General features: G+C 45.4%; 1 protein-coding gene across 3 annotated transcripts in view; it reads left to right on the plus strand.

Annotated features, from left to right (window-relative positions):
* Positions 1-13,131, plus strand: part of Tbx5 (T-box transcription factor 5) — a 49,904-nt gene that overhangs the window by 10,148 nt on the left and 26,625 nt on the right. For all 3 annotated transcript variants that reach the window (XM_074060839.1, XM_020185174.2, XM_074060838.1), the window contains exons 6-7: positions 2,466-2,618; positions 9,482-9,573. In XM_074060839.1, the coding sequence (XP_073916940.1) occupies positions 2,466-2,618; positions 9,482-9,573 (245 nt within the window). The remainder of the gene's footprint in view (positions 1-2,465; positions 2,619-9,481; positions 9,574-13,131) is intronic.

Below are 13,131 nucleotides of genomic sequence, written 5' to 3' on the forward strand. Positions count from 1 at the left end.
AGGGTGCTAAATCTGGAATCAAGATTGGTCCCAAGAGAGGGGGCCTAGTGAACTCCCTGAAACTCTATGCAGGATATTGAGTGTAAAACCCTCTCTCCCTCCAGTGCATAACTTTTAGCAGACTCTCTCTCCTCAAAGGGAAACAAAGAACAAAGCACCAATTTTTGGAAAAATCATCCCTAAATTTCTTGGCTGGAAATAATCACTAGAATTGAACACGGCCTCTGAGCTCAGTGTTGAGACCTTTCGCTTGTACAAATGGGCTCCTTCACCATTGTATGTTCAATTTTCATGGTAACCCAGAGAGGGTGTCCCAAACGCATAGCCTTTGTAAAGGGGAGTCCAGGAGAGAGGAGGGGATTTGCAGGAGGTTATATTGTTGGTGTAGGGAACACAGACTTGAGGCTAAATCTCTCTTATTCCGAAAGGGGCTCTGTCCCTCCAGGTTGGCCAGAGAAAGAGAGAGAAACATAGTCTCTGATTTAGGGAAAAGGGGGCTGGATGGAAATGGATTTGACCACAAGGAAGGACAGTCTGTGAAGGTTCAAATGGGAAAGTCATTCCTGCCAGGTCCGGGGACTGGGATCTGAGGTGGGGAGGAGACCTTGGACCCTCCACTGTGGGCTTCTTGCTGCTCTGCACATGTAGGTGGGAAGGACATGGGTTGTTGGATGGAGAGGAAAAAGACTGGTTTTCTTTCGGTGCTACAGGAGGACACAGAGGGCATAGACAGAAGGCTTCCTAGGGACAGCATGACACTTTCTTCCTGCTTAAGGACTGCGTTTTGCCATGGTCTACTTTTTTTTGCCGGTGTTCCCAGTGCAAACATGACCTCTAGCTTTTCTGGGTGTTAGCTGAGCAGGGATTCAAACATGTTAGTTTTAAGGGCTTGGGGAAAAGACCATTTTGTGAAGGTCCTCCATGCCTCTCCTGTTAGCACCCTTCTGGGGGCTGGAACCCTTGAGCAGTGTCCTCTGTGGAACCCGGCACTGGGAAATAAGACTGTCCCCTAGCCCGTGTAACTCCTGACTTTCCCTCTGACTTAATGGCCATGCCTTTGGGGAGTCACTCTGGGGTGGATGCCTGAAGATGTCACATACACAGCCCTGCCACCAAGTTTGGGGCTCCCTGGTGAGTTTCATGTCCTTTTGAGCAGCCTGGCAGACCAGAGAGAGGTGCTGTATCCCAACTCTGGATTTTTAATCCAGAGCCGTCCTAATGAAATTAGCAGCTATTAGATCATACTTGCACTGCTGTCTCTACTCTGTCCACAGCCGTCAAAGCAATTTGGCTAAGCCGGGACGATGGCCTAGCTGGCCGGGGCTGTGGCGGCCCCATGGAGGCCCCTCTGCGTCTCTGTGTCGCCATGCCGCCCCGGTCGGCCGGCGTCGCTATCGGCCAGGGAGGCGGCTGGCCAGCGGCTGAGATTAGAGCCTGGAGGTTGAGGCTGGGTCTCTAGTTGGTTTGCACCCCTCCCCCTCCAATAGCCACTCTCTTGGGATGGTCCCAGAACCCTGTCCCAGGGTCATCAAGGCAAATAATCACTGACACCGCCATCGTGGGGGGAAAGCAAACCCGTTTTTATTAGGACAAAGCTCATCTCCTGTGAAAAGGCCTGACTCCAGCAAGGATGTGCAGCCCAGAGATCCTTTTAATAATAATATCAGAACAGCCACAGCAGTAAGACCCCCCCCAAACCTGGGAGCACCCCAAGGAAGGAGAGATGCAATGGTTTCAAGCCTGGAGATAATTCTGGGGGTGGATCCTGAAATGTTGACAGAGTTGGAGAAGGGGAACCTCCAGGGCTGCTGTGATGGGGTGATGTGGTGGGTGCTTCTTCCAGCTCCTCAGTGTCCCTTTATCATTAATTCCATTTTGCACACTGTACAAACAAAGGGCCAAGGTTTGAGGTCTGTCCACCCGCCAAGTCTTAGAAAAAGGCTGCACAGCTTGCTTGGTGATTTTTGTACCAGCATTTTGCAAATGTTTTGTTTCTTTCCTTGTACCCTTTAGCGGGTTTTTCTTTTTTGTGGGGGGGTCTATTTGTGTATATGTATGGATGGTTGTTTGTTTCTTCCCTTCTGTCATTCCAAAATCTCTGTCCAGGCCTCTGGGACACTGCTCATCCCTCCATCCACACTGACTTGGCTCTCTTGGGGGCAGGAAGTACACTGTGCAGAGCCCTAATTTATTAAGCAAACTTTATTAAGAATTCTGATTTACTGCCGTGTGTGCTTTGGGTAGATTTCTGGACTATTACCTCGACTTTTTTAGTTGGAAATTGTCATTTTTGAAATGTTTCTTTTAAACGAAATCACTGGCCCCTTTTCAAAACAGGAGGGAAAAAAATGACTATTTTTCTAAAGTCTAACTAATTTGGCTAATGGTGGCAGGGGGTAGGGATTTATCTGGAAACAAAGGGAGTTTTGATTTTCTTACAATCTCATTTTCTTTATTATTTTTAGATTATTCTAAATTCCATGCACAAATACCAGCCCAGACTACATATCGTGAAAGCAGACGAAAATAATGGATTTGGTTCAAAAAATACAGCGTTCTGCACCCATGTGTTTCCCGAGACAGCATTCATCGCTGTGACGTCTTATCAGAACCACAAAGTAAGTCCCTACACCTGGCCTGCAACCCACTGAAACATTGTGACTGAGCTGGGGCTCTGTCCTCACACAGCAGCATCTACTCCTACCCCAGGGTGCTAGGCAGGAACTGAGCTATGGCCTAAGGATTGCTGCTTGGTTTTTTTTTTTTTTTTCTGTATTTGTGGGCATGGCACACACATATATGCACAGCTGTTAGAGACAAGCTTGTCAATCCACAGATGGCCACACACTCCCAGGTCACTAAAGTGTGTGAATAATAAGAATAATAAATAGAAGAAGATGAGATTATTTGAAGAAAGGTCATAATTTTGCATGACTTTGTGCTGGGATGGGAGATTACTGCCACGCTTTATGGGGACACTTTTTCTGTTTGGGTCAATGTCCTCCTTTCTCCACTCTGCCTTTTATAGAGCCACTTCAAGGGACAATAGAGCAGGTGGCCCCATGTGGGATCAGGAGGGCAGGTCACAGGACCTGTGGGGATGGTGATGCCTTTTTTCCTCCCATGGGTCCTTTCTCCTCTAGCCAAGTTGGAGTGGAGGAAGGTACAAGGACTGTGAGCCTGGCAGGAGACCCCAGGGAAGAGTCAGAGGCAGGCTTAGCCCCCTAAAACCTCCAGTCACCCCATAAGGTCACTCCCATGCATGCTGATGGGGATAATACCTCTACCAGTTCGGGTAATTTCCAAATTCAGATGGTCAGTAGCCAGGTCAAGCTGTGCGGATGGCCCAGATCTGGGGAGAGCTTCTTTCCCTCCACTCCTCCCAAACTCGATTACTTTTTAAAGGAGAAGGAAGTTTTTTCTGAATTCCCCCCCACCTCCCTGCTCCCCACCACATCCCCTCTACTGGCTAACCCCAGCTAGAGGGTAAACAGTGAAACAGTGAAATTAAATGTCCTGAAAGTTGCAAAAGTAATTCTGGTCAACTGAAGTCTCAGTCCTGGAAACCTGTTTTCTCCATGGCTGTTGCAAACCTGTGTTTAACTTTACAGTGGTGCACGGAAGAAAAATAGCATAAGGCCGCTCAGTTAGCCATATATAGAGTCTCAGAGACTCCTAGATCTGCCAAGGGACCCAGAAACACTTCAGGCCTTTTTGGCTCTCACAAGAAAGCCCAGGTTCCTACAGGAAGGACAGGAAGGGGTGAATATATGAAAATGACTTTAAAAAACCCCACATGGGTGCTTGAATGCTTGGGCGAGGGAATGTCTAAGTTCTGTGTAGTTACAACCTCAGGGATGGGCAGCATATGACCTAGTCAGGGGAAGAGTTCATTGTCTCTCTCCTTCTCTCTTTGTTTACAGCTTTATTGAGGAATAATCGTCATAACATATAATCTTCAAAGTATATGATTTATTATTTATTTATTTTGGGTGTGCTGGGGATTGAACCCAGCCCCTCAAACATGCAAAGCACACACTCTACCACTGAGTCACACTTCAGTCCCTTGAAGCATACAGTTTCATAGGTGCATACCAGTAAAACTATCTCCAAAACTAATAGGTGTATCCAAGACTCCTCTTCCCCCAAAATCCTATTTAAAAAGCCTTTTCCCTAATGTGTTTACCCAGTGATCTATGTACACAAAGGATACCTGCCCAGTGAGGTGTGCGTGTTTTGAGCTCGGTCCAAGGGACCATGTATCTAAATGCTGATAGATCTAAACATGCGTGTCTCTGATTAGGCATGTTGGATGGATGTATTGGATGGCCACGAAAAGGGTTCTTACACATGAGAATTGCTTGTTTTCTTCCTGTATTGATTGGGTCAGGAAGCCATGTTGAGCCGCACATATAAAGGTTCTTTTCGGCTAGTTGGACAGATTCTTAAAAGTCAGATGAAGAATTTCTTGGAAGACAACTTTCTGTCACCCTGTCCTAGAGGGGGTCTTCTCTACTTACCTGTAGAGTCCTAAAGTTGTGAGTTTTCTGTGGAAGGAGCCAGTCCAAAGCCATACATTTTTCCAGCCAAATTCAAGGTCCCTGCAAACATTTCCCGCATGGATATACGATGTGTGATTTAAATAAGCCGGCCAGGGTTGCGTGTGATTTGTGGACTTAGTCTCATGGCTTTATTGTTCCACCTGGACGGGGTGTTGAGACTCTGACTTCAGGGATCGGAGCTAGCTGAGTTCTTACTCAACATCCCGGCAGTTCAGGGCTGGACTCCAGTGGCAGACTGTAGAGATTCAAATTCTTTCGACTTTGGGCAAAGGACTTAACTCAGTTTCCCCATCCGTAAAATGGGGATAATAGGAACACTCATAGGATCATTGTGAAGATTAAATGAGACAGTCCTTGAAAATGTGTAGTGCAGAAGCTGGCACACTGTGAGGCCGTTGGTAATGACGATCAAACCATTGATTGATTGCTTCATCATGGTTTATTAATAGGGCAACTCCATTCAAAATTTAGACTCCAGAAAAGTCTTTGCTTATTCACTGTCCCTCCCTGGGTATTTTAAAATCCGAAGACTGAGATTTCAAGTAAGTTCTTATTACTGTGGTTGAAAGTAACTGTAAATGTTAGTCTTTGTGGTTTCATTGGGTCATTCACCGATCATGGCATCAATTTAAGGACTATTCGTCTAGCATTTTGCTTTGGATAAGTGAACTGGGAAAGAAAAGTGATTTTATGTGGCTCAGTTGCCAGGATAATTTAGGAAAATCTGAGCCTCCGTAAAGGGCTCAATGCCTTCAGGATTCTTTCTCCACGTGGACTCAGGTACCAGGTGGAGGTGGGCATGAGGCTGTGTAGCTTCACCTCAAAGACCTCAGGCTTCTAATGACCACGTCGCAGCACAGCTGAGATCCCAAGGTGGATTTGGGAGTTATTTCCCCAGATGGCTGACGGCTTGAAAAAGATATTTAAAAACTCGAATCTTCCCCAGTGACGTTCACTCTGTGAAACACGTTTTTGTGAGGTTTCCAGTGCAGTTGTCAGCAGCTCCCAGAGCAATCTTAGAAATATTTAGGTGTTAAAAACAGGTCACGTGGGTATTTCATTTCCCTGCTCTTACAACAATGGTCGTGTATACAGGCATGTCTATCCCCCTCTCCCCGATATTAGCTTACTTTTTCATCAAAAGGCTTTTTCCTCCTGCTTAAATCATTGTGTATTTAGCTCATATTTATGAGGTATGAGCTTTCTGCTTAGGATCAGGAAATGAACCCGTAATAGAAAGACATAATTAAGATTTTTTTGGCTCTCTCGAGTGTTTTTTTTTTTCAAAAGCAAGAATTCACAACAATTATTCTCATTAATTTTTACAACCTCTGTCTCACCAGTTGGAGCTGGTATTTATATTTGTTTTCTCCCAGTCTTGCCTCCCCCTGCAACCCCTGATATCCAGTTTTGTGCTGATTTTGGATGGAGTGCGTTTGTATGGTGAATACAGTTGACAGGAGTGGCGTCTCCAAGCGTGTTTTTTGGGTACTCATGGGCTGACATGTAGCCTGCAAGGAAGAGAATTTTATAGACAAGGGTTAGGGTCTCAGTGGAAATATACAACACATATTGTCACCTGTAGATAAGCTTGTATGTAAACGTATCTCAAGGGTAATTCTTACGTTCTATAGACATCTATGCTCGGTTTCTAAAAGAACAAGACATACTTAAGGGCTGGAGGTGTGCTCAGGGATAGAGGGCTTGCATAGCATGTACAAGGTCCTGGGTTCAATCCCCACCACCAGAAGCATACACACACACAGACCTATGTAAGAGGAATATGAGAAAGTGTGTATATAGCATATTGTACTTAGGTGATATGGTCATATTTTTTAACACTGTGAGGATTAGCATAAGAAGTATTAACCTGTTTGAGGTATAAGGAGGTGGCTTGAGCAAAAGACTTTTTGCTGATAAGATAAATTCATGTTTTTCTTTTTTTCCTTGGGGTGATTTTTGGCCCTGAATTCTTGGTGGAGCAGAATTATGGGCTGTGGTCTGATGCAGCCCTGACATTCTTAATGTCTTCAACCTTTGCAGGGACCTGCTTCTGTCCTGGAGTGTCAGGGCCAGGGATTCCCTCCACCCTGCTTAAGTGATCTAATTTTCACTTAATTAAAAAATGATTTCTCACTCATTGGGTTGCATGTCATTATGACAAGCGTTGAGTGGGGGCTGGTGAGGTGGCTCAAGTGGTAGAGTGGCTGCCTAGCAAATTTGAGGTCCTGAGTTCAAACCCCAGTACTACCAAAAATCCCTCAAATTTTCAGATACAAAAGTTAAGTGGGAATGGAGTCCCCTAGATGATGGACTCTTAGACCCTAAAAACAGGACTTGATGCAGGAGTGCACATTTTAAAGATTGTTTTTAAAAAGGATTTTATAGACTTTTATACTCATGCTGAAAAGTCAAGACAAAAATCAGAAAGGTTCAGAAATGGAAGTAGGTTTGGTGTCACGCCTATAATCCCGGCCCTTGTTGGGGGTGCCGAGGCAGGAGAGTCTTGAATTCGAGGCCATCCTCGGATGCATAGTGAGACTTTATCTCAGAAAAAAATAAGAAAACAACATAACACACGCCCCCAAACCAAAAAAGAAAAAAAGAAGGATCCAGTGTAAGAAAACATGAGGGAGGGAGGGGATAATGTACACACACACACACACACACACACACACACACACACGTAAAAATATTTTAAAGCAGATCTTCTTAAAAAGCAAGTTTTTAAAAAATTTTTTGTTTGTTTTTAGAGACAAGGTCTCACTATTTTAGCCCAAGCTGGCCTTAAACTTCCAATCCTCCTGCCTCTGCCTCCTGAATATGGGATTACAGGTGTGTACCACTGTGCCTGGCTAAGGAGCAGTTTTAGGTTCACAGCAAAGCCAAGTGGAGAATACAGAGATTTTTCATACACCTTCTTCCCATTCCATGCTCAGCCTTCCCCCATCAGCATCCCCCACCAGCCTGGTACATTTGTCGTGGTGGGTGACCCTACGGCAACACTTTCGTGTTAAAGCTAATATTGTGTATATTAGCAAGCACTCTTGATGTCCTGTATTTTGTGGATCTAAATAAAAGTAGAATGACATATTCCCACCATTGCAGTATTCCATAGAGTTTTTTTTTCTTTTTTGGTGGTGTTGAGGTTTGAACTCAGGGCCTTGTGCTCCTAGGGAGGCTCTCATCCACTCGAGCCTTCTGCCAGCCCTTTCCCATGAAGTTTTTACTGCCCTGTTTCCAGGTTTTCATCCCTCTCAACCCCAACGCCCACCAATCCGGGGCCTTCTTTGCTTTCTCCAGAATGTCCTATAGCTGGAATCATGATATGCTAAAAGCGTTAATTGTGCATAGATTTTTATTGTGAATATGCACTCATGGATACATACATAGCAATTAAATTAACTTATCAACTAAATAATTCATTTATTTATTTTGTGGCACTGGGGAGCCGGCACAAGCCAGCTTGGAGTTAGAAGGAAACTTTATATCCAGAATGTCTCAGATGAACCAATTGGAGGGTGTATCCATTAATGATCCCTACATCAGAGTTTCTAGTTTTACTTGTTTGTTTAGCCTCGAACTCAGGATCCTCCTGCCTCAGCCTCCTGAGTGCTGGGATTCCAGGTGAGTGTCATGACACTTGGCTCAGAATTTCTTAAATTTCACTTAGCGCTGGGGTAGATGAGATGGTTTTCAGGAGGTATTTGAATATGACGGAATCACAGAGAGAAAGTCGTTCTCTTTTCAGTTATTTTTCACATTTTCTATCAGACAAGGCGAATTAGTTCAGTACGAACAGCAATTTAATCTCTTTCCACAACCAAGGAGAGGCAGGCTTTGCGTTCAGAGCTTTCTTCAGTAGAGCGAATCTGACACAATTGTTTTCCTACTACTGGCTACTAGAGTAGCCAGTGACTCTAGTTTGTCATACGGAGAAGACACTTATTTCTAGATACAATATATTTAAATAAGAGGGGTTTGAGTTCATTAAAAATATTAACCAGAGGACAGATACTCCACAGATGTGACAGTGGCTCTGAAGGGGAGCCTTGACTGAAGACGGAGTCATGATGCCCTAATGTCTTGTAACGTGATTCCATATATGAAAATTCAATTCACACACAACGTTAGGAAGCACTTCCAGCAAACTCCATATGTACACGCTCTGTCACCTGCGTCTGCTACTGAACGTTCACACTAACATAATATATGTCGATGCTTTAAATTATAGTTCTGGGCCTGGAACCAAAACGTTAGACAAAAGACCCTGTTCTGTGGCTGAGCCCTGTAGGTTGCAACACAGATTTCTAAGATAGAGGTCTCTTCCTCACCTGGAAAGCAGAGAGCATTGGAGCTGGGTGATAACTGGGTACCACAGATGGGGTCATCACGTGGATTGGGGTTCATTTTCTTGGGCGCACCATCTTATACCTGGGCTAGTGGGTTCTTTTTTGAAACCATGAGATGATCATGAAGTCAGGCCCTGCTGCTCTTTGGAAAGTGGCTTCTTCAAATGGGGAGAGCACCCCACAGCCGGCTGTGTGGAAACCCTGCTAACACGCCCGACTTTCCAAGTGTAGAGGCTTAGATTCTGTTTGAAACACAAACTGCCAAGATTACACACACACACACACACACACACACACAAATCCAGCTGGAATGATGGTAAGTATGACTCCAATTAATGGGTAAACCAAAACCATGTTTTTCCCCCCCTTTTAAAAGCAGTCTGATTTAGGGCATTTTTCAAAGCCTCTGCTCCAGTGAAGTGGTGGGTCCTGTTGACGTGACTAGCTTAATTTGCTTCTTTTGACTGCCCGAGGCCTCTTTTCTGTGACATTCATTATTAACTTGTGACCCAAGGTAGTCTTGCAGCAATCAAGTGTAAAGCGGCACATTCTCCCTCCTTCTTTCAGATCACGCAATTAAAGATCGAGAATAATCCCTTTGCCAAAGGGTTCCGGGGCAGCGATGACATGGAACTGCACAGAATGTCACGGATGCAGAGGTAGGAAAGTGGCCTCCCGATTCCCTCCTCCACACATCCCTCCCTCCACACGCCCCCAGTAACCCAGGTGAGCTGGCAGGAACCCAGCATGGTCCTCCACCAGCCTTCCTGCCCATAGAAGGAAAGAGAATGAGTGTCACTTTCAGACAACCCTCACAGGTGACAGGTGACACCAGGCAACCTGCAGGCTGATCTTCCCAGAAGGGAGAAAGTTTAGGAGTCTGGTGTGTTCTATCCTTCTAGGGACCAAAAGCCACCCCTCTCTTCTTTCCCTTTGTGGTCTCTCCGCCTTGGAAAGCCCTTTCTCTTTTTCTTCCCATAAGTCACAGCCGATGAAGGCTTTGCTTTTTGGCAACAGCTCTCGGTAAATGAGAGAGAAGTTAATGCCTTGATTTCCTGGAGGTGAAATACAGACAAACGACACCATGTGGTGTCCAGGGCACGGGAGGGGGTGGATTGGAAGCTAGTGCTAAAAATTGCTCGGTATTTTTACATATCCTGTGGTCATAGTCGCTGATATGACAAATAGAAGGGTTGTTGAAAACGCACATACTGGGATTTTGCACTGATTTGAGTGGACTGAACAGCAGGGCAAATTTTGTCTGGCATTCTCCCCTCCCTCTAGATACTCTTCCAGAATAACTTACCATATGGCAAGTGAATTAGAAATCACATCTTGATCTCTGACCAAGAAGGCTTTTTTTTTTCTTCCCCCTTTTTCCTGGGTTTAGTGTTTCAAAACAAAATGAAGTCATTTAGGAAGTTTTTCCTTATCCTTTTTGGAAGATAGGAGCTTGGTAGTTAGACACACTCATTTAAATAAAGATGACACCCTGAAGAGAGAGAAAGGAAGGGAGACCCCATGATCTTGTGCTTTCAACACTGGGTTTGGAACTGCGACCATGGAGATTCTTCTTAGATAGCAGACAGATCTAATTTTGCATGCTGGAAAAAACAAAAAACACAAAACACTGAGTTTCGTTCAGGTGTGCCTGGGGATGGCACACCATATGCATTCCTGTCTTTGCACTTGGCCTTCTTCGCAATTGTGTTTTCATAAAGTGCTTTTTTTGGGGCTGGCATAACCAAATCCTTCAAGTATTATTTAAAATATTTTTTGGGTTTTAAATGTCTACGTTTTGAAATTAAAGGCTGGTAGAGTGGCTCAAGTGGTAGAGCACCTGCCTAGCAAGGCCTTGAGTTCAAAGCCCCAATACCACCAAGAAAGAAAGAAAGTTGGGTGCAGATAGCTCACACCTGTAATCCTAACTACTCAGGAGGCAGAGATCAGGAGAATCCAGGTTCAAAGCCAGCCCAGGCAAATAGTTTGAGAGATTCTATCTTAAAACACACACACACACACACACACACACACACACACACACACACAAGGCTGGTGTAGGCCCTGAGTTCAAACCCCCAGTACCACAAAAAAGAAAGTGTACATTTTGAAATTGATATTCAGTTTAGTCCCAGAGGAAACATTAACAACCAAAATCACATCTTACTTAAGAGGAATCCAATTGTTTGTGGCCCTGAACGTACCAAGTTTGGCTTCTACGGTATTCAGAATTTCATCCCATCCTGATGGTTATGGTTAAGGCCGTGTGTGGCCCCTGCCAGTGTCACGTCCTGCTGCTCCAGGTGAAAGTCGAGTGTTCAGGTAGAGGTGGCCTACTTGGACCACCACGTACAAGCTTGCCACCAAAGGGTCTTAGCCTCTCTTGGGTCTTTCCTTCCCACAAGGCAAGAGCAGTATTAGGTGCCTGTAGTCACCTTCTGCAGGTTACTTAGTCATCATGTCCTATCAGTTGCACATTTTGTGGTGCTGGGAATGAAACCTCTGCAGGCTGAGTACATACTCCACCCCTGAGCTCCGTCCCCAGCCCAGACTCTACCTTTTTAAGGTATCTCTGTGTTCACCACCTTTCCTCTGCTGGGCTGCTAATCCAGACGCCTCTTCCTTGCCACCCACAGCTTTTTGACTTACTCAGACACCACAGCAGCCTTCTTCTCCTCTGGAACCTCCCTCAGGCAGCTGTCACAGAGATCCTCTAGAACACAAAGCAGACAGGGCCAGTCCACAGCTCAGAACTCTTCTTAGCCCCTCGCTGGCCTCAGTGCAAGGTTCAGACTCCTCTGCTTGGTTGACTATCCCCTTCCCATCCAGCCTGGCCATGTCCCAGCTTTGTATCTCACCAGGGCTTCCCTCTCTGTCCCCATCATGCTGAGGGAGATTCGAGTGAGCCTGTGTTCTTTCTCTTCTTTTCACCCCTGTTCCTTCTGCCTCAGGCTCTCCCTTCCCCTTTTTCCTGGCCAGCCCCAACCATCATTAGGTCATCTTTTAACTCCTCCTTCCTCTAAGATGCTTCCCCTAGTCTCAGACTGCACAGTCCACTTGTATCTCTTCCCAGGAACCCCCATGGCTCTCCTGTGTCATGCCAGGTCCCTGTCCTTTGCAAGTTAATGGGACAGATGTGACACAAAAGAAGGGGCAGGTGGGGGAGTGCAGGTGTCAGAGAGTCTAGTGTCAAGCTCTAAGTCACTCAGTCATCTACATATTTAGGCAGGTGACTCTACTTTGGTCTGCTGTGCCTGTCCTTGGATGGTGACTGAAGGAAGTCTCGTAGCCGCAATAGAAGTGTTGATGACCTGGGTTAATACTTGCTCTGTATTTATCATCATGTGACTTTGGATTAATGATTTCACCTTATGGGACCTCAGTGTCCCCATCTGTGAAAGGGGGATAAATAAGTCCAGCCTCCACTTCCTGAAGTTCTTGTAAGAGTTTTGTGAGAAAATGCCCACAGAGTGCTTGAATTCCAGTCTACACTTGGGACACTTTACCTGACTTGCAGGAAAAGTCCCTGTCACTCCTAGCTTTGCCCTTGCTCACGATTTATTTTGGGCCATGGTCCCAACCCCCAGGTTGTGGTACGTAGTGACAAGTGGGAATTGTGGCTCTCAGAGTCAGTTGCGATAACAGCCGGGAGGGAATGACCGACTCACTGTTAATCTTGTAATCCTGTTTCCTGTCGTCCACACACCCGGTGACAGCTGGCTCCAAGAAAAAAGCAGGAGGGATGAGATTTCCTCTGGTTCCAACAATGGGAAGAGAGGAGAGAGGTGGGGCTTTGGAGGGCTGAGTGCAGTTATCCCACACAGCTAACTTTTGGATTTACTTGGCCATGCCTGGGCACTCACCCCACTCTGTCTCTTTGCCTGACTCTGTGTTTGGAAAATAAAGATGATGTGTTAGTTATTTTCCAACACTCATTTATGGTTTCCAGTTACAGAAGCAGTCACTGCTTATTATAAAAACGGGGGACGATGAGAAAGCATGAAGTAGAAAATAAAACCATTTAAACATCCTGTCTCCAGCTACTGAAGAAAATGTGCACCAAGATTATTTAAAAAGGCTCGGCTGCGTCTGTAAACCATCTTCTCCTAAATTCAGTGTTTCCCAAATAGCAGCCTCTGGCCTGGTGACCGAGGAGATGAGTTTATGTGGCACGCAGACTCAAGGACACATTGGTGCTGTGACTTCATAGTTGTTAG

The sequence above is a fragment of the Castor canadensis genome, chromosome 18 (genome assembly GCF_047511655.1).
Source record: "Castor canadensis chromosome 18, mCasCan1.hap1v2, whole genome shotgun sequence".
NCBI lineage: Eukaryota > Metazoa > Chordata > Mammalia > Rodentia > Castoridae > Castor > Castor canadensis.